The 23314-nt window shown below is 36.0% G+C and overlaps 2 protein-coding genes across 16 annotated transcripts in view; both read left to right on the top strand.

The window, feature by feature from the left end:
* The window catches only part of CADPS2 (calcium dependent secretion activator 2), a gene marked incomplete at both ends in the record, with an annotated part of 558610 nt that overhangs the window by 167487 nt on the left and 367809 nt on the right, over positions 1 to 23314 (top strand). The window lies entirely within an intron of this gene.
* Positions 21112 to 22023, top strand: RNF148 (ring finger protein 148; the record flags this gene model as incomplete). Its single annotated transcript, XM_080701818.1, has 1 exon — positions 21112 to 22023. The coding sequence occupies one exon, from the start codon at positions 21112 to 21114 to the stop codon at positions 22021 to 22023; it is 912 nt and encodes a 303-aa protein (XP_080557944.1).

The raw sequence follows: 23314 nt of genomic DNA, 5'->3' as shown, positions 1-23314 counted from the left end.
GCTTCATCAAAGTAGTGACACCCTTAGCAACCTAGCGATAGCCTCTTTCAAAACAAAAAAGAGTTGAGGGTATAGCTGAGAGGTAGAGCACCCCTGGGTTCAATTCCCTGTACCATGCATACACAAAAAATGTTTAAGGTTTTTATGTTGAATATTGGATAAAAGATTATGGTCCTTAGTAAAATCTTGAGAGGTAACAGTAATTCACTGATGGTGGATGAATTTATGCTTCATTTGTGCCTTCCTAAAAACAGACTACATTATTTTTTAGTTTAGAGTTTTATTCTAAAGTAGGTGGTTGTTTTCTAAAGTTATATAGTTTAAGGGATTTATTATTTATTATTGTTGTTGTTGTTGTTATTATTATTATTATTATTATTATTATTATTATTATTATTTTGCTATTGGATTTTTGTGGGAGGTTTTAAGCTTTATACTAGCTAAAATTTTGACCATGGCCAATGAGTGCAGCCATCTGTATCTGTGTCCACAGGAAACCAGATTCGTTTGAAAGGAAGAACTACACTCCAGCCCTTATTTAAAGGGCTGTGACCTTAGTTTGGACTGTGCATGGAGGTACTTTTATATTTATTAGGCATAAAGAGAATATATTTGCTGCCTTTGAATTGCAAGGTTCAAGTTCCATGTGGATTATGGAGGAAGCAAGTGTGAATTCATCAGCCCCCATCTAAGATGTGGGGAAGGGAACCTTATAAAAAAAGACAGGGTTATTAAGCCTGACTGACCCAAATAGAAGCAGTCACTGCCAAAAACTAGAAAGATATTACAGTCAGCAGAGGCTTAAAATCTAAGATGTATGTGCAGAGCTTCTCTTCATCAGTTTGAAAAATCAAAATGCCTCTAAACAAAGTGGGTTAAGGAAAGTGAACAGCAACTCAAAGAACAAAGAGCCTAAATGACCAGTAGGCTATAGGATTTTCATGGTGTTTCTGTAACAATTTGCCATAAACTGTATTTGAGCAACAGAAATTTCTTCTATTGCAGTTCTGCAAAAGTTTTAAGCTGAGGTATTGGGAGGACTTCACTCCCAGAGAAACTCTAGGGGAGAAGCTTCTGGGCCTCTGTGAGCTTTTGGTGGCCATTCATATTCTCTGGCTTCCTAGGCTTGTGGCCTAGGAAGTAGTCATCTGCAAACCAAAGGACACCAAGAAAAGCTGGCAACCAGAAGCCAGAAAGAAATAAGGGGATCCTCCCTAAGAGCCTGCAATAGTAACCAACCCTGCTGATTCCTTCACTACAGACTTTCAGCCCCAGAACTAAGAGAAATTGAATCCCTCCTGTGTCAAGCCTTCCATTTTGTGGTACTTTGTTATAGCAGCCATGGGAAATGAATATATATCTCACATGTGAAGGTTCATTAAAGTTGGGTGATGAGGATGTGATTGTTGTGTTATATTTCTCTCTTTAAACGATTTCATCTTAAAAGTATTGAAAAGCAAGCAACCCCCACTAATTTGTTTGAATCTTGTGTAGTTAACCTTTAGGATAGGGTTTGTGAATTAAATAGACTTGTGCATAATTGGCAAAATGAGCAGTGCTCCAAATACAGATGGAATCATAGCTGGTGCTCTTTGGAAAACCCCGACAGTGCATTTCCTGTAGTAAGTCAAGGTCTTTAAATATTACAAAAAAAAGTGGGGATTAACTCAGCATGGAATATGTTATTCTTGGCCAGGGTTCAATATGGAAAATAATTATGCATCTGGACCTAGTTTTAAGGAAACAAAAGCTATTGGGCTATGAGACATTCAGATAAATATTTTGGGTCAAGTCCTGATTCATCCACTTCATTAATGTTGTGATATCTAATATATTACTTAGTTCCAGTTTTTTTTCCAGTTTTATCAGGTGAGATTCTAACCGTATTTATAATTGTATTATTGTAGATTTTAAAGTAGATAAGACAAAGTGCTAAACACTAAGCATTTAGTAATGACTCAAAGTGAAAGTTGTATTATCATCATTAATACCATTGACATTGTGAGTTACTGTTATCATTTAATCAGTTGTTATTGACAGGTTAGTGCAGTTTGTAAGAGCACACTATACTAAGCACCTTAAAAATAGACTTGTCCTTGTATCTGTCAGTGGATTTTTTTCATTCTCGTCTGTCATATATTCCTCAGCCCTAGGAATCCATCTTGTATACATGTCTCTGTATTCTTCCTATAAATTTTCACAAATCCTACTTCTTCTATTGATGTTATTAGATGATTGATGAAAGTAAAAGTATTAAGTTTTTCAAAGAAAATTTAAATGTAAGTAGAGTGAGATGTAGAAAATCAAGCCAAAAGCTTAAGATATTGGGAACAATGACAAAGAGAATGAAAACCATGGCTTCTATGTCCATTTGATGAACTTTTAAGTAGAGACTGCCTCTCATATATATTTTCAAATTAAATATATTTCCCTTGGAATAAATTTTTCCCACCTGCATAAATTCTGTTAGTATAGCCTTATCAGTTAAATAGACAATGGAACAGTGATAATACATATCTAGGTCTTGCCTAGACTAGATTTTTTTTTTTTTTTTTTTTTTTTAGTGTGGATGAAATAGTTTCGCTTTTTCATATGGCAAAAACCTCCTTTTTCCTAAGTCTCAAATTTTGGCACGGAGTAGTGATATAACAATTAATTGCTAAAATATGGCTCTTTGTGAGTATATTGAAGAATTTTGTGCCAGAAGATCTAACCAAAAGCTTTGCTTCTTTATTTTACTTGTTTTCTTTGAATGGGAGGTCTGTGGATGTGCATGGACAAAAAAAGATCCTTTGTTTAAAGTTGGCCTACACCATCATAGTAAGTGAGCTCTATTTTCATGCATTCTTTATGAATCATGGAATAACTTGCTCTGAATATTAACTGTTTATTTGGAGAAGTTAATGAGCATTTATAGTAGTAAATAGATCACTAGTCTTTAAGAGTGAATGCTATATGTACAAAAGTGATACTAATATTTAATATCAACATAGGCAGCTCTTTAAAATTGAGAAATATCCCTTAAATGCCTGGAATTCATTATTATTTGATACTTAAGTTAAAAAAAAAACTATGATAATCTGGGTGGTTCTGGAAGTGGCTCACAAGTCAGCCTGTATATGAGCCAACCTATTTTCTAAGTACTTGAGAAATGATTATGATTTTATTTAATTCCAGTAAAAGTCTTAAAAAATTGGTGCTGCTATTATCTCTGATTTACAGTAAGAAAACTAAGACATACTTTTAAGTAACCTGTCAAAGGTTATAAAACTAGTGTAAATACAGAATTTAAACTTAGGAGGTCTAGCTTAAGAAATCATTAGATCTGTGAAATTTAGCGATTTCTATCCCAGGTAAAAACAAGGAAACTAGCATGAAAAATTATTAAAAATACATCTTTAAATATAAAATCTGAAACTTGATGTCTAATCAAGACAGGGTTAACTGTGACAAATGTGCCATATTGCCTGCTATAATTTAATTTACATTAAATATGCTAGGAAAAGTGGTGTCTTGATGTCACAATTGTGTGTTAAGTAAGTTATATGTAAATCACATCCTTGGAGCAGTTTGATTTTCTGAAAGGTGGGTAGGTATTGAAAGTTTGTGTCCTCTTTGGGATCTTGAAGTCCTAAACCCCAAAGTGGTAGAATTATGAAGCAGTTTCTTTAGAAGGTGATTAGGTCATGGATTGGAGCCCATAGGAATGGGATTAGTGCTCTTATAAAATAGACCTGAGAGACATTCCTTACTCATTCCACTACAGTGATAACACCGTAAAAAAACACCATCGATGAGCCAGAAAGCACGTCTTACCAGACATGAAGTCTGCCCTTGATCTTGGGCTTCTCATATTCTAGAATTGTGTGAAATTCTGTTTTTGCTTATATGACACCCAGTTTGTGATATTTTGTTGTAGCAGCTCAAACAGGATAAGATACTATGTTTCTCAGGCACTTATTTCAAAACCTATTTGGCATATTTGTCAAATCAGAATGTTAGCCTCTTGAATAATGTACATACATGACTGTCTTTGAATTATTGGGTTCATGAATGCAGATTTACAAGGACAAGAAGTTGGTCCTTTTTTATCTTGATTATTTTCTGGCCCCAAAACCTATAACTATGCCTATATTAGTTTCTTGATAAATATCTTGAATCAATGAATGAATCAATAGAATGAATATCGTATAGATGGCATTTGGATTTTTATTCCTGAAAAGAATATTAAAAACAAACAGGACATAATCCTGACCATGCCAGAGAATCATCTTTATTTTATTAAAATTAAATTATTTTATATAGATTGATATAGTAATCTCATAGAAATATAGCAACATGCTACATAAAAGATTTTCTAAAAATCTTATACTTTGAAACCAGTGTTTCCACTCTTGAGACACTTGCAAAGAGAGTGGTCTCTATGAATATGATATGTTATATACTGCTAAGCCAACTATAGCCAAGAAGCAACTGAAAAATTACCTTATGGTGTTCAGCTGGAAATAAACTCAACATTGTATAACAAATCAGTTGATTTGTTATATAGATTTGTCAAAATCTATCTATCTATATATATATATATTACATATAGATTTGTCAAAATATATATATAATAGATTTGTTAAAAGACAGATCTACAGGAGAAAGCTACTTAGAAATATAATCATAAATGAATAAGTGATTTCTATTAAAGATGTAAAAATATAAACATATAAATGCAAGAAATATGAAAAAACAAGGTAATATGCCTCCTAAGGCTTTTTGTACATTTTTATTTATTGAAATTAACTTATTAAACCTCTACATATATATCTTTTGCAGTTCTAGAAATATTTTATTCTAGAAAATATTTATTCTAGAAGCAGATTTATAACATATTAATGGAAGGTACTAACTCACTGATAGGTATAATAAAGAGGCCTATAAACTCAAATTTTCTAGGACTTAGGTTATGGCATGTTTCTGATCTCCATACTGACCCCACCAGTCGATCAAGACCAACAAATTCTCCCTGAGAACTCTAGAATGCTGGGTCAGGAAATGACTGTAGTCTTGATTAACTTTTACCTCTCTATTTGCCAGCTTCCAAAGACATTTAAAAAGATGAAATGTCTTCCTAAGAATTCAAAATGATGATTATAAAGAATCTTAATGAAGTCTAAGAGGATAAAAATAAAAAGCTGAATAAAATAGGAAAAAGCAATGATGATGAACATGAATGAGAAATTTAGCAAAGAAATAAAGATAATAAAAATCTTAAGCAGAAATCTTAAAGATATAAAACAATGTCTCATAAAAAATTTAGTTTTGAAAGCTTTAACATCAGACTGCATCAAATAGAATAAAAATCAGAGATAACTTGAAGATTCTGAAATATTTCATTAAAGCAAGATAAAAAATAAGAACAATGAAGAAAGCATTCAAGATTTCTGTGACACCGTTAAAAGATTAGTCTTTGTTGTTGACATGTTCAAATGAGAATGACTAAAGGTTAAAGACACATAAAAACCTAGTCAGTGAAAAAGTAGTAGAAATATTTCCAAATCTTGGGAAAGATTTAGATGTCTAGGTACTGGAGGCCTTAGGATCCCAAATAGACATGACTAAAGAGCCTCTCTAAAACATACACATTTTTTAAGTGTATGACAAGTAATAAAGTCTTTGAGAGAAGTGATAACTTATATCTAAAGGCTAACACATTCTCAGCAGAAATCCTAATAACCAAGAGAGTCTGTAATGATGGATTTTAAGTTCTGAAATAAGATAAAATGCCAACCAAGATTACCATCCTCTGCAAGACTATCCTTCAGAATCAAAAGTGTCTCTCAAGATATGCATAAACTTAGGGGATTCATGACCATTAAATAAGCCTTGTAAAAGATGCTTAAAGGAATCCTACTTCCAGATTGTCAAATGCCTTTATGAGAACCCATAAAAGAATAAATCCTACTAGGAGAGTAGATATGCAAATGAAAAGTCAAAAACAAGCATTATTAATTCAGTAAATGCAAACCATAAAGATACATAAGAGGAAGAAAGGATGAAACCTTTTCAAAACAAAGTCAAGATGACAGGAAAAAGTCAAAATTACTTGAAATATAAATTAATGTAACAGTGAAAAGCCCAAGAAACTGGCTGACCGGACCTAAAAACAAGACCTAGCAATATGCTACCTATAATAACCTCATATAAATACAAACACAGAATGAAAGTGAAAGAATGGAGTATTTTAGCCGGGCGTGGTGGGGCACGCTTGTAATCCCTGCACTTGGGAGGCGGAGAAAGAAGGATTGCACAGGTTCGAAGCCAGCTGCGCTGGCTTAAGAGACCCTGTTTCCAAATAAAAATATAAAATAGGTCTGGTAGCCCAGAGGTAGAAGGGTTTCCAGGAACCCCAGTACCACCAAAAAAAAAAAGTATTTTAAATAAATGTAATCGGAAATCAAGAAAGAACTTATTTATACTTGACAAAACAGAGTTAAAGGCAAAACAATGACAAGAATAAAGTCACTAAAAAGACGGATCAGTTCATTAAAGAAGTGAATGTGCATTCAATGTCAGAGCACTTAGTTTTATAAAACAAATGCTACTAGACTGAAGGGGATAGACAGGCCCAATACAATAATTAGTGATAACTTCAGTACCCTAATCTCATCAGTGTCATTCAGACAAAAAAAATTACATTATAGATCAAGTTGACTTAACATTTAAAGAATATTTCATTCAATAGCTGCATAGTATGCATTCTTTAAGTGCATGGAATTATTTCTAAAGGAGACCATATATTAAGCTACAAAAGAAATCGTAAATTCTAAAATTTGAAATAAAATATTGAATCTCTTATAACAATAAAGTAAAACAAGAAGTTAATAGCAAGAGAAATTGTAGAAATTATGCAAACATGAGACAACACAATTTTTTTGTGTGTGTGGTACTGGGGTTCCTGGAAACCCTTCACCTCCGGGCTACACTCCCAGATCTATTTTATATTTTTATTTGGAAATGGGTCCCTTAAGCCAGTGCGGCTAGCTTCGAACCTGCATGATCCTCCTGTCTCCGCCTCCCAAGTACAGGATTACAAGCGTGCACCCCCACACCTGGCCAACAACACAATTTTAAATGAAGCGTGGGTCAATGAAGAAGTTAGGAAATTTCAAATTTCTTAAAAGTACAACATACAAAATTCTGTGGGAAAGAGAATGCAATGCCAAGAGTGATTGAGTGCCTTTAGCTAAACAGATCTCAAATAACGTAATCAGCTATCTTGATGTCTTAGAAAAGCAGGAACAAACCAAACCCAATTCTTCAGAAGGAAATATTAGAGCAGATATAGATGAAATAGAAATGGATAGAGTAATAGAAAAGATCAAGGAAACAAAAAGGTTGTTGTTTAAAAAGATATCAACAAACCTTTAACCAAAAAAGAAGACCCAAATAAGAGATGAATTATAACTGATACCAAAGAAGTTCAAAGGATCTTTAGTGATTATTTTGGAAAACAGTATGATAATAAATTGGAAAATATAGAAGAAATAGATTACTTTCTGTATGTACATGATCTACCAAAATAGAAGAAGATATTAAAAAACTAAAATAGCATACCTGTAATCCCAGTACTTGGGAGGATTAGATGAGAAGATTGTAGGTTTGAGGTCAGTTTCAGCAACTTAGTCTATATTTAAAAGAAGAGTGGGTCCTGAGGGTATTACTAGAAGGTAGAATGCCCCTGGGTACACTCCCAAGTACCAAAGAACAAACAACACATATAGATCAATAACAAGTAATGAAACTGGAGCAATAATAAAAAGTCACCCAACAAAAAGGAAAACCCAAGACTGGATGCCTTCACTAAATGAAGGGATACATTCATTCTTCCAAGCCAGCCTTACTCTGCTATCAAAACTAGACAAGGACAGAACACAGCAGGGGGAAAAATACACACACACACACACACATACACAATATCCCTGATGAGCACAGTTGCAAAAATCCATAAAATACTTGTGAAGGATTAAATTGAATTCAACATCACATTAAAAAGTTCATATAGCATGATCAAGTTGGTTTCATTTCAGATATGCAAGATTGTTTCAATATAAACAATAAATATAATATGTAAATAGAATTAAAGGTAAAATTATGTGATCTGAATAGATGAGTATTTAACAAAGTTGAACATTCATAATAAAGCTTTAATCAAATGATGTGTATAAGGATCATAATAGCATAAGAAAGGCTACATATGAAAACCACATAGTCAACATCAGAGTAAATGGGAGAAAACTAAAAGCATTATTCTTAATACTAAGAACAAAATAAGGGCATCCACACTTGCTGCTTTTATTTAAAAGTACTAGAACTTTTAGCCAGAGCAGCTGGGCAAGAGAAAGGAATAAACATATATGGGAAAGGAGGAAGTCAAATTATCTGTTTGCAAATGAATGATTCTATGTGTAGGAAAACCTGAAGCCTCCTCCAAGAGACCATTAGAATTAAGTGGATTCAGTGAAGTAGCAGGATAGAAAATCAGCATACAAAAATCACTAGCTATTTCGATGCACCATTAATGAATTTGCTGAGAAAGAAATCGAGAAAATCTCATTCACAATAGACATACATAGACACACAATAACATACTTAAAACTCTAGAGTGAAAATTACAAGACACAAGAAAAGGGTTGAAGATACTAGAAATTGGATCTCCTATGTTCATGGATTGCAACAGTTAATATTGTTAAAATATCCACACTACCCAAAGTGATGCATAGATTCAATGCAATTTCCAAGAAAACACCATTGATATCTTTCAGAAAACTATAAAAATTCTAAAATACATATTGAAATACAAAAGGTCATAAATTTCCAAAACAGTCTTGAAAAAAAGTTGGAAGCATCAAAATCCCTGATTTGAAAGCATACTACAGAGATATCATAGTAACAAAATCAGCATGGTACTGACATAAAAACAGCTACCTAGACCAATGGTATGGCATAGAGTGTGGAGATTCCTCTCCAGGGTTTGAGAGGAAGAGACCTGAAACGAGGACAGGGACAATTGCCTCTCATGCAACTGACAACTTTATTCTCTAGGACTAAGTTTTTATACTCTTTTTCCTATGCTAAAATCCATGACTTCAAGAGAAAGAAAACATCAAAGTACAATAGAGAATGATTGATATAGAACATACATCATATGCTTACAAAATACAATTATCGAAGGTTTGCATGAACAGGGAGGAACAAAGTGACCCGGTTAAAGATTATTAAAAATGTGATTGAGGTCAATTCCTGCTCTCACTGGTGGGCCGGGGGCACGAATTCCGGAAAGACCAGGAGTCACCCAGAGTCTTGGAGAGTTTTGCCTTTTGCTAAACCACCTTAACTCTCTTGGAACCTTTTGTTCCTCAGGCTTCGTCCATGTCCTCCATCAATAGAGGATGCAGAAATTTATGGATCTCGAATCAACTGATTATTGACAAAGTTCCCCCAAGTATATGTGGAAGAAACAACTGCCCCTAAAACAAAGTATTTTAAAAGGTTATATCCACATGTAGAAGATTTAAATTTGAACTCTCTCTCTCACCCTCTACAAAAATCACCTCAATATGGATCAAAGATTTTAAGTCCTAAAACTCTGAAACTACTAGAGGAAAACATGAGAGAAATACTTCAGTATATTGTCCTAGGCAACAATTTTCTGGATAGGAAATTGCTTGGGAAACAAAAGTAAGAATTGACATATAAGATTACATTAAATTAAAAGAATTCTGCACAACAAAGGAAGCAATGAAGAGACAACCTGCAGAGTGGGAGAAAATCTTTGCTTGCTATTCATTTGGCAGAAGATTAATATCCTGAATATACAGAGAGCTCAAAACAACTGAAAAGAACAAGTAATCCAGTTTATATAAGTGGTTAATAAATACATGGAAAAGTGTTCAGTATCATTAGCCATGAAGAAAATGCAAATTGAAATTACAATGAAATTTCTTCTTACCCCAGTTGGAATGCCTATCATCTAATCAACAACAACAAATACTGGCAAAAATATGGATCAAAAGGGAGCAGTGTGGAAAAGGATAAAGAGATATCTCAAAAAAATACTAAAAACTACCATATGATTAAGCTGTCTCACTTCTCTGTATATATTCAGAGGAAGTAAAGTTAGCATACAGGGGAGAGGTCTCCATGCTGGCATTTATTGTGGCACTGTCCACAATACCTAAGATATAGAATCAGCTTAGGTGCTTGTCAGCAGATGAACTGATAAGGGGAAAATTGTATGTCATAGTCATAAAGAAGAATTCAATCCCGTCATTTGCAGGAAAATCTGGAGGATATGTTAAGTGAAATAAGTCAGATACAGGAAAGCATTGCATGTCCTCTCTCATACATAGAAATGAAAAAAGAAAGCAAACAAGCAACTTGAAAGTAGTGTGATTATTAGTTTCTGGAAGTGGGTGAGGAGGAAAGTGGCTAGAATAAGTGTAGATAAACATCATTGCAGAATGTATACATTTATGGAAATATCAGGGATTCCCATTAACTTGTACAACTAATGTGTAGTAATGATTATAATATAATTTGAGACATAAACACAATCACTGCATGATGCAGGAAACTAAATTAACATTGTTTTTAATACCTGCATAAAAATATCAGAAGTCAGAATCCAAATAATTTAATAAGAAATCATGTAATAAAATGAAAGAATGCTTATTTTTGAAAACATGCATAATTGCTTATTTTTAAAGTGTGCATATATGTTACATATACTTTTTACAATGAGATATAAATGCAAAATTTATACTGTGATGGTTCATAGTAGAGCACAATTTGGATTGGACCAACCAGGGAAGCTTGGGGATGTGCAGGATTTGAGTCCATTATGGGATAGGAATAGAAGGCACTCTGGGTTGGGTTGGAGAGATTTTCTTAAAGTTAGAAATTTTTGCTCTAAGAGTTTACCACTATCTGGCTATGGTAGTGCACCCTTGTAATCCTAGCATTTGAAGTAGAATGCCCCTGGGTTCCATCCCCATTACCACAAAAAAGAGTTTATCACTATAATGGAAGGGGTTTTATGTAACCAGGTATACATAATTAATATTTTCTACTGACAATGACCCTTTGGGGCTTACAATTTGATATATTAGCTATAGGTCCATATGTATCCATCTCTATAATGGTATGACTATATTCAGATATAGATATCTTTAGATACAGATTTCTTTCATATAAATGACAATTGAAAATTTTAACCCAGTAAAGGCTGATCACTTATATATTAGAAATATTAGTTACTTCTTGGTTGTATATTACACCATGTTTAGTCCATGTTTTAGTGACAGAGATGCAGATGAAATTCCTGATGCTTAGAAAATGTAAGTCAGGTAGCTTCTGATCCTGTGATATTAAGCCTTTTCTGGACAAGTGTTGTCGGTATGATTCTTAGCTGAGGGGAGAAGTTTTCAAATCATTGCCTGTTCTGTGTGTATTTTTTTAATTGGTGGTTGTATACAAGCAAAGGTTGCAGAAGCTGCTGATCTTAATATTTTGAAGGGTAAGTACTTAAGAAGTACTTACATTTAGCCAGGTGTGGTGGTGCACGCTTGTAATCCCAGCATTTGGGAGGCTGAGACTGGAGGATTGTGGTTCGCAGACAGCCTCAGCTACTTAGTGAGGCTTTTTGCAACTTAGTGAGGCCATGTTTCAAACATAAATAATAAAAAAAAAATAGGGCAGAGGGTGTAGCTTGGAGGTCAAATGCCCCTGGGTTCCATCCCCAAACCTGCAAAAAAAAAAAAAAAAAAAAAAGTCAAACATTTGTCAGAGACCTTGAGCAAGTTTTTTTTTTTTTAATGCTATTATAGGCACAGAAGGGATAAAATAGATTTAAAAAAAATAGGAGTATTCCTTACAAGATATTCCACACCAAGAGAAAGTATAGACATATGTATGTATTACCATCTAACTGTATAAGGCATAATTGGTACAAAAATAATGTCACAGGAACAGGTTGTTTTGGCAAGGAAGATTGAGATAGATGAATAATGAAGGATAGGAAAATTTTATTACATGGAAAATGGATAAAAGAGGCGTTATGGAATTGGGAAAGGTGGAAAGGCCTATTTAATTTATAGGGCATCTCTGAATTAGTGGTGTGCTTGGTGATTTATTAATAGATGAGAAATATGTCATCTAAGACTCTGCATGGCTTTGAGAGGCAAGCATTACTTCCCCTCCTGCAGATGAGGAAACAGAGCCTCAGTGTAGCTGGCCTCACACTGAGTTTCTATCCTGTTGATTACCTCTCTGTCTTTTCCTGGGTAGATTGATAGGGATTTTTGTTTTAAATTTAATGTCAAAATTATATAGACCTTGACTCTAATTCAGAATGAAGAAAAGAGTGCAATTTATGTTTGATTTATGCTCGTTAAAATGTAAAGGAATTTGGTCGTTTGTGCTTAGCAGATACTGGGTTTCCTCCATCCATCACATGGCCCCAGGGTCTCAGTATACTGTTCCTGCTATTGTGACAAGTCTGTATTCTTTTGTTATTCCCTGATGCTTTCCAGGAATAATTAAATCACCTAATAAACTAGATATATGGTTTTGTGACCTGTGAATTAGGATAATGTGAAGGATCTAAATGGGAAAATCCCTGTATCACCTCTGCCTGCCACTTTCGATTGTGCAGAGCTCTATCCCAGAGCTCTATCTGAAGTCCCTAGAAGAAGCAAAAGGTGTGCATATCTGCAGTGATTGATAGTGGCTTAGGAAGGTTTAGAATCTACACTGGGCTTCAGAACAACTTTGAAGTGGCAGTGCCCCCGAAGCAGTTGCCACACCCATTTTGTCTTCACCCTTGGATCTTTGAAGAATATGATAGCCTGTTGAGAGACTAGGACAAGTTCTGGGGAAGGAGGAAACCAGAGGATTCTCCGAGGTTCAAAGGAAATTAACAGTACCACCAATTCTGTCCTTAATCTTGTGCTTATATAAGGATATGCAGCTCTTTCTATTTCTTTCATACAAAGACTATGCAATGTGAAGTCTTTCCGCCAATTGCTTCGTAGCAGTAATAATGAGTTTCTATCCTGTTGATTACCTCTCTGTCTTTTCCTGGGTAGATTGATAGGGATTTTTGTTTTAAATTTAATGTCAAAATTATATAGACCTTGACTCTCATTCAGAATGAAGAAAAGAGTGTAATTTATGTTTGATTTATGCTCGTTAAAATGTAAAGGGATTTGGTCATATTCCAAGTACCCATTTATCTTTTCATTCAGGTATGTCTATAAAAGAATCAAGTTTTATGAGCATAAAATCTATAAAAGAATTAAAGGTTGAACTCATTACTTATATCCTAACTACTCTACCCTCTTACTGAATGATCACTTTTATGAAGATCTAGTTATATAGATGTGTTAATCGTCTGAGGAATATTACAGGTAAATATGGAAGACAATGACATTTTCAGTTTAATTCAACCTTCACTGAAAACCTATGATGTTCCAGAATCTATGTATTAACATGATAGAAGTAAGCTTCTATTTTAACCTTCACAATTAAAAAAAAAATTGATAACTTTGGAGAGGGGCCTTTATCAGCTGCTATGCTGCATAGGAAACCACCCTATAACTCAATGTTTTGGGGTTTTTTTTTTTTTTTTGGTACTGGGAATGGAATCTAGGGGCATTCTACCTCCGAGTTAGACCACCAGCCCTATTTTTTATTTTGAAACAAGGTCTCACTGAGTTGAAAAAGGCCTCACTAAGTAGCCAAGTCTATCCTCAAACCATGATCCTCCTGTGTCATCCTTCCAAATGCTGGGATTATAAGCATGCACCACCATGACTGACTGTCAGTGGTTTTTTGAAAGATTCAGCACCACTGTCTCTCAGGACTCTGGGGCATCTTGGGGCTAGGATATCTTCAGGTCTGAACTCAACCTCCTTTTGTTTCTCTAGCCACCTGTAGGCAGCTGTGCTCACTGGAGGCTCTCACAGGTTTGCCCATGTGTGGCCTCGTCTAGGATGGCCTCAACTAGAACCATGGGACTCTTTCTTCTGGTATGAAGCAGTTCTGGTATGAAGTGAAGTGATAGCTTCTTTCCCATGGGTAGCAAGATTCCAAGAGTGTGGGGGGAGAGGGGAAGCTCTCCTGCAGCTGATGCTCACAGCTCGGGCTCTGTCACTTCTTTCCTTGTAGCCTGCTGAAACAGCCTGTTACCAGGCTACACAGATTTATGGGGCATGGAAATATATCTTACCTCCTCATGGAGGGACCAAGTCAGGTTGCAAATGGTATCAGTACAGAGAGGGAAGTAAAATAGAAGGACCATTTTACAATGTTTACCACAGGAACAGAAAGATTCTGTTCTATTGAGGGGGCAAAGCCTGTATAAGATTATCTGTGTTGATTGTTACAACAGGAACACAGGAAACCATAATCTATTTGAATTGAAGAGCCACAAATTTCAGTACTGATATAAGGAGAAAAATGATGCTGGATTGGAGAAAGGAGGACCAGGCTGGAGAGGCTCATATTGTCATTTCTGGAAGTTTGGGTTTATTCTTTGGGTAGATAGTGCCGTATAGTGATTTAGACCAACAGGAATGCCACTGTGAGCTTTGTTCCTTTTTCTTTCTGTCAACATAATGAATGTAAGGTGAACTAAAACATGGTGGGGAGGTTAGATAAGTTGCTTTTGCAAGATTCTAGAATTATGAAGGCCACAACAAAGCCACTGGAGGTGTTCATCCAGGTGTAGTAAACCTGACCATTCAGATAGACACTTTGGAGCTAGGCTCTGTGTCAGGTGTTGGAGAGACACCAAAGAGTGTGTCCTTTCTTCAGTGTCACAAAGGCACCTGGGAGCTTGGGAGCTTGGAGCCTGGGAGTTCATCTTTTTCAGGTATTCCAACATTAAGAATGCAGGTAAATAGGAAGAGTAATCCTGGCTTACATAGCTAAGACATCATGGTTAGCAATGTGGTTGCTTAGAATGTACTGTTAGTTTGGGTTGGATTTTTATCTCTAATATACTTAATTACTACAGCTCTTAATAATACTATTATGTTGCTTAACATAAACAATGAATCTTGGGTAAATTTTGTGGTTTTTTTTTTTTTTTTTTTTTTTTTTTGTCTGTATAGTATTCTGCCTGGACCCCATCCCCAGGCTTTCCTCTTATCTTGGGCAACTGAACTTCCTTTTCCTAAATTTAGCATTGCCTTAGCCTGGTAGCAGAACCAGATCTAGGTAGGAGAAATCATCTAAAACCTTCTCCTTCAGGGTTGAGTTATCAATGAGTGTTGGTCCTGCTTTGGCCTTTTTTTTTAGGATCCCTGCTCCTCAGCTCTCTGCTACTGAGTCTTACCCTTTGCACCCCCTGCAGTGAAAGCTTCAGGTGTCAACCCTCCAGCACTTACTGGTTTCTTTCTCTAGTGCTTATTGTTCTACTTGCTGCTGAGCCTCTAAGGCCTTGAGCTCAGTTCAAAGATTTTTGATGGTACTCTAGGGAATAAAGACAATCTTTTCTATGGAAATAGAAAATTACATAGACAAGTGCTCCTTTCCCTTGTGTGACTGTAGTATAGCATTCATCTTGTTATGATAAATGTGTCCGTATGCTCCACTTCCTGCATCTTCCTGAGTGTCATCCATCTTATCTCATGTGACCTTTGGTTGGCCTGAGGCTTTCAGAACGTCTACCATCTTAGCTCATATGATTTTTTGGTTGACCTGAGTCTTCCATCTTAGCTCATACAACTTTTATTTGACCAGGAATCTTCCAGAATGTTAAATTTTGTTTCTGTCTTAGAAAGTAGTCAAATCATGAAGACTTGGGAACCCAAGCCCTAGCCAATCAGGGTGAAGGGCAGAATTATATTAGGAATAAAAACCAAATGGATTGCCCGCTCATTGAACATTGCTAGACTTTTTTGTCAGTTGCAGAAGTAAATTGCCTTGCCGTGTTACTGGTGATTTCATGAGTTCTTAATTACAGCTTCCTTAGAATCCATTTCTAACAGTATGTGTCTAGCCTTTACTTCCTCTCCACTACCTCTGTCACCTTCCTTCATCCCACACACCTGGATGGAAACTGCTTGTAAAGCTCAAATCTGTGTGTAACTACAGCCAGATGAAGACACCTCTTCCTATGCTCCCACATTCCTACAGCTTTGTCCAGCTTTCTCAGACATCTGGACCTGTCCCATTCTAGTGTGTGAATTTACAGGTAATTCAGAAGCTCATACATATTTCTTTGACTTACTCTATTCTGTGTTTAGAACATTCAGAGTTCTTTCTCTTCCTCTTCCCTCTCTTTCCTGAATTCAGAAAGATTAAGAGGAAAACTGTATTTTTATTTAAAAGAAACTTTATTGTATATAAGTCTGAGAGAATATATAGAAGTAGTGATTAACTTATAGGAGAAATTATTTCAATTTATAGGAGAAATTCAGAAAAAGACTACATTAATGCTTATGAGGGCTTACCAGTTTGTAATCAGATACAATAAATTGTGTAAGTAAGATATTATCATAAAAAATAAGTGTCTGCTTTCAGAAAATATTTACTAGCATTATTTTTTTTGTTTCAGTAAGCCAGTTTTCATCAGTATTCTGTTCCTTTCAAATCCCATTATGATGCATTTAATTCCTTGCAGAGAACCTATATGGTTGTCATTTTAGAACTTAAATGCGAAATAAGTCTATTTTTTGTATTCCTAGAGATCTCTCTTAATATCATAGGATACTATGACTTGTGGGGTAGTTTTATGAAGCTCTTCAATTTTCCCACCTCTTGGAGATTCTTTTTAAGTACAATATGAATGTATCTAGTTGGTTTTATTTATCACAGTAGAGATTTCTAGGAGTGTGAGTAGTTTTACAGTAGAGATCAAAAAGCAGGAAGGGTACTGATCAGTTGATTTCCTTCCCTTATTGATAGTCATAACAATTTATTATTATTATTATTATTATTATTATTATTATTAATTTTGCAGTGCTAAGAATGGAAACCAGGAGCATTCTACCTCCTAGCTACACCCCCAGACCAATTTTTTGAGGTACTGGGGATGGGATCCAGGGGCATTCAACCTCTGAACTATACCCCCTGCCCTATTTTTTATTCTTTATTTTGAAACAGGGTCTCACTAAGTCGTGGAGGGCCTCACTAAGTAAGGCTGTTCATGAACCACGCTCCTCCAGTCTCAGCCTCCCCAATGCTGGAATTACAAACATGTGTCACCACACCTGGCTCCAATTTTTTTATTCGTTATTTTGAAACAGGGTCTCACTGAGTTGCAAAGGGCCTCACTAAGTTGCTAAGGCTGTCCACGAGCCACGATCCTCCCGTTTCAGCCTTCCAAATGCTGCAATTGCAAGCATGTGCCACCATGCCCAGCTAGTTCAACATTTTTGACAATTAAATAGAAGTCTGAAAATGCTGGAATACATACATATGAATGCTTAATTTGTATATAACTCTCTTCTACCTAAACAATGCCCCACTTAAGAACAAAGCTATGCCATATCTGTTTGTTTTCACACAGACTCTGTCTCGGTCAGTATCTTAAACACAGGACTTTATATGTTTGTTTTGTTTAATAGCTATTTTAAGAGGTTTTCCTTTGGGTATATCTCAAGAATTTAGAGTCTGTGGATGCCATTTCCTTCACTTACTCCCTTCCAGTTTCTATCTTTCCCTCTTAGTCTCTGAGCACTGATATCTTTACCTTCCCCTGGCCACATGCTCAGCCAGAGAAGGGCTTCTTCACTACCAGATAAAGTGTGACTAACTGAAGTCAACAATAAGGATCTCAATCTGATTTCCTGGGGTTCCATTAAACATGTTCTTTGTGGTTATTCTAGTCAAAGAGATATTAAGGGAAGTCTGGTCAGTTTCTGTAATATTTTTTTCTTTCTCATAATAACAAATGTGGAAAAAGAAACATCATTTGGCCCTTTTATATATTGTCTGTCTATAGGTAATTGGAACAGTGGTCACCTTAGGGGATCACAGGGGAGCCAACTTAGGAGGAAAGCCAATACACATGAAGAGGCAGAATGAAAAGAAAGGAAGAGTAGGGATATTTGAGCCACTAGATGGATCAACCCATCTTAATAGCATGTCTGATTCTCTTTAGCCCACCTGCATGGTTTAGTAGAATGAAAGAACTTAAATATTTGAGAATTAAAATAAAAGTGTTTTATTAAATAAATATTTTAAAAGAAACTGATCATAATAGCATCAGTGAGCCATTCCAGTCTCTCTCCCTTGCCATTGTCCTGGCCCCAGGAGAGAAGAGTCTTGGATATAGTTCTGATGAAATGGAAGCAATTGTTATCATACCTCAGGGACTAATAGACTGCTTGAGCAGACTTCTGGTGTTTCAGTTCCAGGGAAAACTGTAGAAATGGAGTTACATTGAGAACATCATCCTGATAGATGTATTGGCAAATTTTTTTTTCAGTCCTTGGGGTGGAACCCAGAGGCATTCAACCTCTGAGCTACACCCTATTTTTTATTCTTGCCCTATTTTTTATTCTTTATTTTGAAACAGGGTCTCACTGAGTTACAAAAGGCCTCACTAAGTAGCTGAGGTTGTCCAAGAACCACAATCCTCCTGTCTCAGCCTTTCAGATGCTGGGATTATACATGTGTGCCATCACGCCCAGCTGTATTGGCGATTATAAAAGCTTACTACGTGATCACAGCCCAGACCTTAGAATCAAGTAGGGATGACTTTGGGATGGTTCTTTTCTCTCAAAGCTGTTCCATTAGCACATACTTTTTGATATTGCTATTGACTTTTTGAGCTATATACTTCTATATTAAATGGGGCTGCTCTGGGCATTTTAAGATGGTTAGTGATATGCTTTGCTGTAGCACCTATGTGCCAGTAGAACTCTGCAGTTATGACAATCAGAAATGTCTCCTGAAATAATCAAATACTTCTTGGAAGACAAATAATACCCCCACTTCAGAGACACTGTTATAAGTAGAAGATAGTTTCTTACACACACCTTTTATCCCAAGACTAGGGGGCAGAAGACAGCCTGGGGTTCTAAATACCATTGCTTTAGTTATATCAGTTTATGGTGAAAACAATTCAGTGAATTATTAAGTACTTACAAACTATTTCTTCAACCTAACAAAAACAGTTTTTATTTTCAATATGTTTTAAACCAAAATAGAACTATTTATTTACCTTTAAAAAAATCAGCAAAGTAAAAAGCAATGTCAGAACCACATTATTTTAAATCCCACCTCCAAAAACATTAAGTAATTGAACTTGTGACAGTTAGCCCCTAATATGATGATGTTAAATTTCCTCCTTAGTGAGGCTTCATTTTACCACTGTTAGCCAGAAATCCACACTCCATTGAACATGACAAAGTCCACTTGTAAGGACAGTTATAATCTGATCTGGATCATGCCTAAAGAGAATTGTAGGAATGGGGCAATTCGACCAATTCCTGTTTCAGTTTTATAAACAAAACTAAAATATTATGCCAGGGTATATGATAAATGCTTTTGTCAATATGACAAAACTCTCCCAACATGCTCATGTTTCAAATGTTTGAGTCTCTTTTGTACATGAGCGAATGGGGTCTCTCTTTTCTCTTTTATCCCCAGGAGCTTTTCAGCATGCCTGGATCACAGATTTCCTATATATAAAAGATTAAAGTTTGAACCTGGGTTGCCAATTTATTGACTTTGTGAAATAGATTTTTGGTAAGAATTTAAAATAAAAGCAAACAAACATTTGGAAAAGCATTTAAGCCACCTCCCAGGCTTAGAACCCTGCAGTGTTTTTCTCTCGTCCCAGGTACATCATGCAAAGTAACCCATTTAGCACTTAAGACTTTAAACAGTCCTATTTCTCCTTGCCTTGCCTCCCTCACCGCCTCTCCCCTCTCCACTGAGCTTCTGTTATTTCACATATTTTAACTTGACATTTTCCTTCCCATTGAAGAGTTTGGAAGCTGCTATTTCCTCTGCTGAAACCTTCTTTCCCATTTTTAGTTTTCAAAACTTTGATTTATCCTACAAGTCTCTAAATATCACTTTATCAAAGAGAGGAGTGCCCTGATTCTCTAATTTGTGTTTGCCCTCTTTTCTATTTAGTTTTTTTCTCCTCCTATTCTCTTTCCCATTTGGAGTCCTTACTGCAGTTCATGCATGGATGTGTTGATTTGTTTAAAATCTGCCCTCAGTATATGATAAGCCCACAAGAGTAGGATCGTGTGCTTGCTCTCCAATTGATGCTCCCATGCTGAGTGTTTGCCTAGCACATAGGCAGTAGCTGCTTCAGTGAGTGAAGTTGAATTTCCCTTGCAACGTGGGACTATTTCAGGAAAACAATATAAGTTTATACTCTGTTGCCCTTGTGATGAGTATTTAGGCTTTTTATAAGCATTAAGTGTGGAAAGGTAGCATAAATTATTTGCTCTCACTGCTCACAAAGTGACTGATTCGTGGCATAAAACCATACCTGAGTACCGGTGCCTGGCCAGGTATGTACACGGCTACATGAATGATTTCTGTCTTTGTCTTACAGATGGAAAATAAACAATACAAAGTGGTTAGATGCCTTTTCGTTATATTTGTACATAGGAAAGAAACTGAAGGTTTTTTAAAAAATATTCTTACCTCTTTATTGCTTTAGAGTTTATTTGCATTATTGGGGTGTGTGTGTGTGTGTGTGTGTGTGTGTGTGTATGTGTATGAGAGATTGACTCATTGCTTTGCAGATTTTTGGCCAATAGGAATCCAGCATGCAGTACACTAATAAAAACTCCAGGATTGGCTTAACTAGCTCTGATGTCACAATTTCCCCATTAGGAAGTCATAATTTCCTTGAAATCACATTGCAATAATAACAACTCTTGCTATTTTGTGTCATTACAAGAAAGATAATCTACCAAACATAAAAATGCTGGAAGGAGCAAGATATCTTCAATCCACGCAGACCTCTTCGATTTACGTCCTTTAGTGACCTACTGGCAACGATTGAAGCAAGCGTCTTTACTTTCTTTTACAAATGAAGTGATTTTGTTTTTCACGTTTGTCAGTTCACAGGCAAATGGAGGAATGAACCCACATAGACATACTCTCTCAGCTCGTAGGTCCACTGCATCTCGGCTGTTGAGGCTTAGCGTCTTTCTGCTACTTAGCCTTCCTGACTCGAGAGGGAAAGCAATATGGACAGCTCATCTGAATATCACATTCCAGCTGGGAAATCAGATCATATCAGAACTAGGAGAGAGTGGAGTATTTGGGAACCACTCGCCTCTGGAAAGAGTGTCTGGTGCAGTGGTACTTCCTGAAGGATGGAATCAGAATGCATGTAATCCACTGACCAATTTCAGCAGGCCTGAGCAGGCAGACTCTTGGCTGGCACTCATTGAACGGGGAGGCTGCACTTTCACACACAAAATCAACGTGGCAGCAGAGAAGGGGGCCAATGGGGTGATCATCTATAACTATCCAGGTACAGGCAACAAGGTATTCCCAATGTCTCACCAGGGAACGGAAAACATAGTCGCAGTGATGATAGGCAACCTGAAAGGCGTGGAACTTTTGCACTTGATTCAGAAAGGAGTGTACGTGACGATCATCATCGAAGTGGGGAGGATGCACGTGCCGTGGCTGAGCCACTACGTCATGTCTCTGCTCACTTTCCTGGCAGCCACCATTGCCTACCTTTTCTTGTACTGTGTCTGGAGACCCAGAGTGCCCAGTTCTTCCACCAGGAGGCGAAGACAGATAAAGGCTGATATGAAGAAAGCCATTGGTCAGCTTCAACTTCGAGTGCTCAAAGAAGGTGATAAGGAGCTAGATCCAGATGAGGACAATTGTGTCATTTGCTTTGACATATACAAACCCCGTGATGTAGTACGCATTTTAACTTGCAGGCATTTTTTCCATAAGGCATGCATTGACCCCTGGCTCTTAGCTCACAGGACATGCCCCATGTGTAAGTGTGACATTCTGAAAACTTAAGAAACCCAGACTTTTCTGAAGATATAACCAGGTCTTACCAAAGTCTCAGATTAGATAAATCCTCTTATTGCACTTCATACCGAGAGAAAATTTCAGCTTCTCTACCCAATTAGTAAAGAGGGTAAAATTCATGTGTTTTAAAAATAAAACTCCATATCATGCCCAGCTATTTGAACTGTTGTCTTTCTAATTCTAATAGTTATGCATTTTTGCCTTTATCCAAACAAGGACATTAGTGTAGGTTAAAAGCAATATTAATCTTTATCTTCAAATTACTGCAATTATTACATTTATGCAATGGGTAACTGGCTTTATTATTTTAAAGTTTCCTTTTTTAAATATAATTTTTGTGCTTTTAAGTTTTGGTTTCTAATAATGTATTTCTCTGCTCAATAAACTTTATTATGGGATTAGATCTTGATTTAATTTGCCATAGCTAATTAATTTTATTAATACCCAGGAAATCTGGTTTCCAGAGCTACTGACTAGATGGGTGATATATTCTAGATAATTATTATAGATGATCATACTTTCAGTTATATAACTAAACGTTTTAAATGTTACGGACTTCGTATAGGGCAGCATTGTAAAAATTCCCGTTTCCCAAAGCTCTTTAAATTCTAGCACAGTGCATCAGCTGCGGTGGCAAATTTCCCTTTGCAATGTGTCCCTAGTGGATGTCTTTTTTCCCCCAAATTGGTAGTACTGATGGTCATTCTGGGGTTTTAATAACAAAGCAAAGCTAAAATGTTCAATTGCTATTTCGTGTTTTATCTTTTGCCTTATATTGCCTCTTCTTTCTAGTCCATGAATAAACACCTATATAATAATGAGATGCTGAAAGACTTGGGTTTCAATGTTTTGATAAAAAAAAAAAAACTCTTTCTGATTGATACACCAAAGCTAAGTCAGATCTTAAGTGATAACTTTATGAGACCACACAACATTTAAACATGATTTTGTGCCCTGCATTTTTTTTTAAAAAGTCATGTGGAAATAAAATCAGATTAATGGCCATAGAGAAAATGAACCCTGTTGAAAGTTTCATCAGTACTATTTTCTGTTTTTGTCCCTTTTTGTGTGGCATATAAAGCCTGTTGGTGTTGCTCTTGTTCCTGCCTCAAATGACCATGTTGTTGATTCATTTTTGACAAGAAGGCAGTGCCGACTTTCTTAACCATAGTCTAAAACTGAACCAAACTGTGGTCTAACCAAACTAAAAATGTCTTTTAGCATCCTTCACAGATGCCATAGATAATTATATTCAAGGTAAAAATCCTTGGCTTTGAAT

This window comes from Muscardinus avellanarius (assembly GCF_963383645.1).
Source record: "Muscardinus avellanarius genome assembly, chromosome: 9".
Classification (NCBI taxonomy): Eukaryota; Metazoa; Chordata; class Mammalia; order Rodentia; family Gliridae; genus Muscardinus; species Muscardinus avellanarius.
The sequence above is the reverse complement of the archived record's forward strand: the minus strand, read 5'-3'. Positions and strand labels throughout refer to the sequence as shown.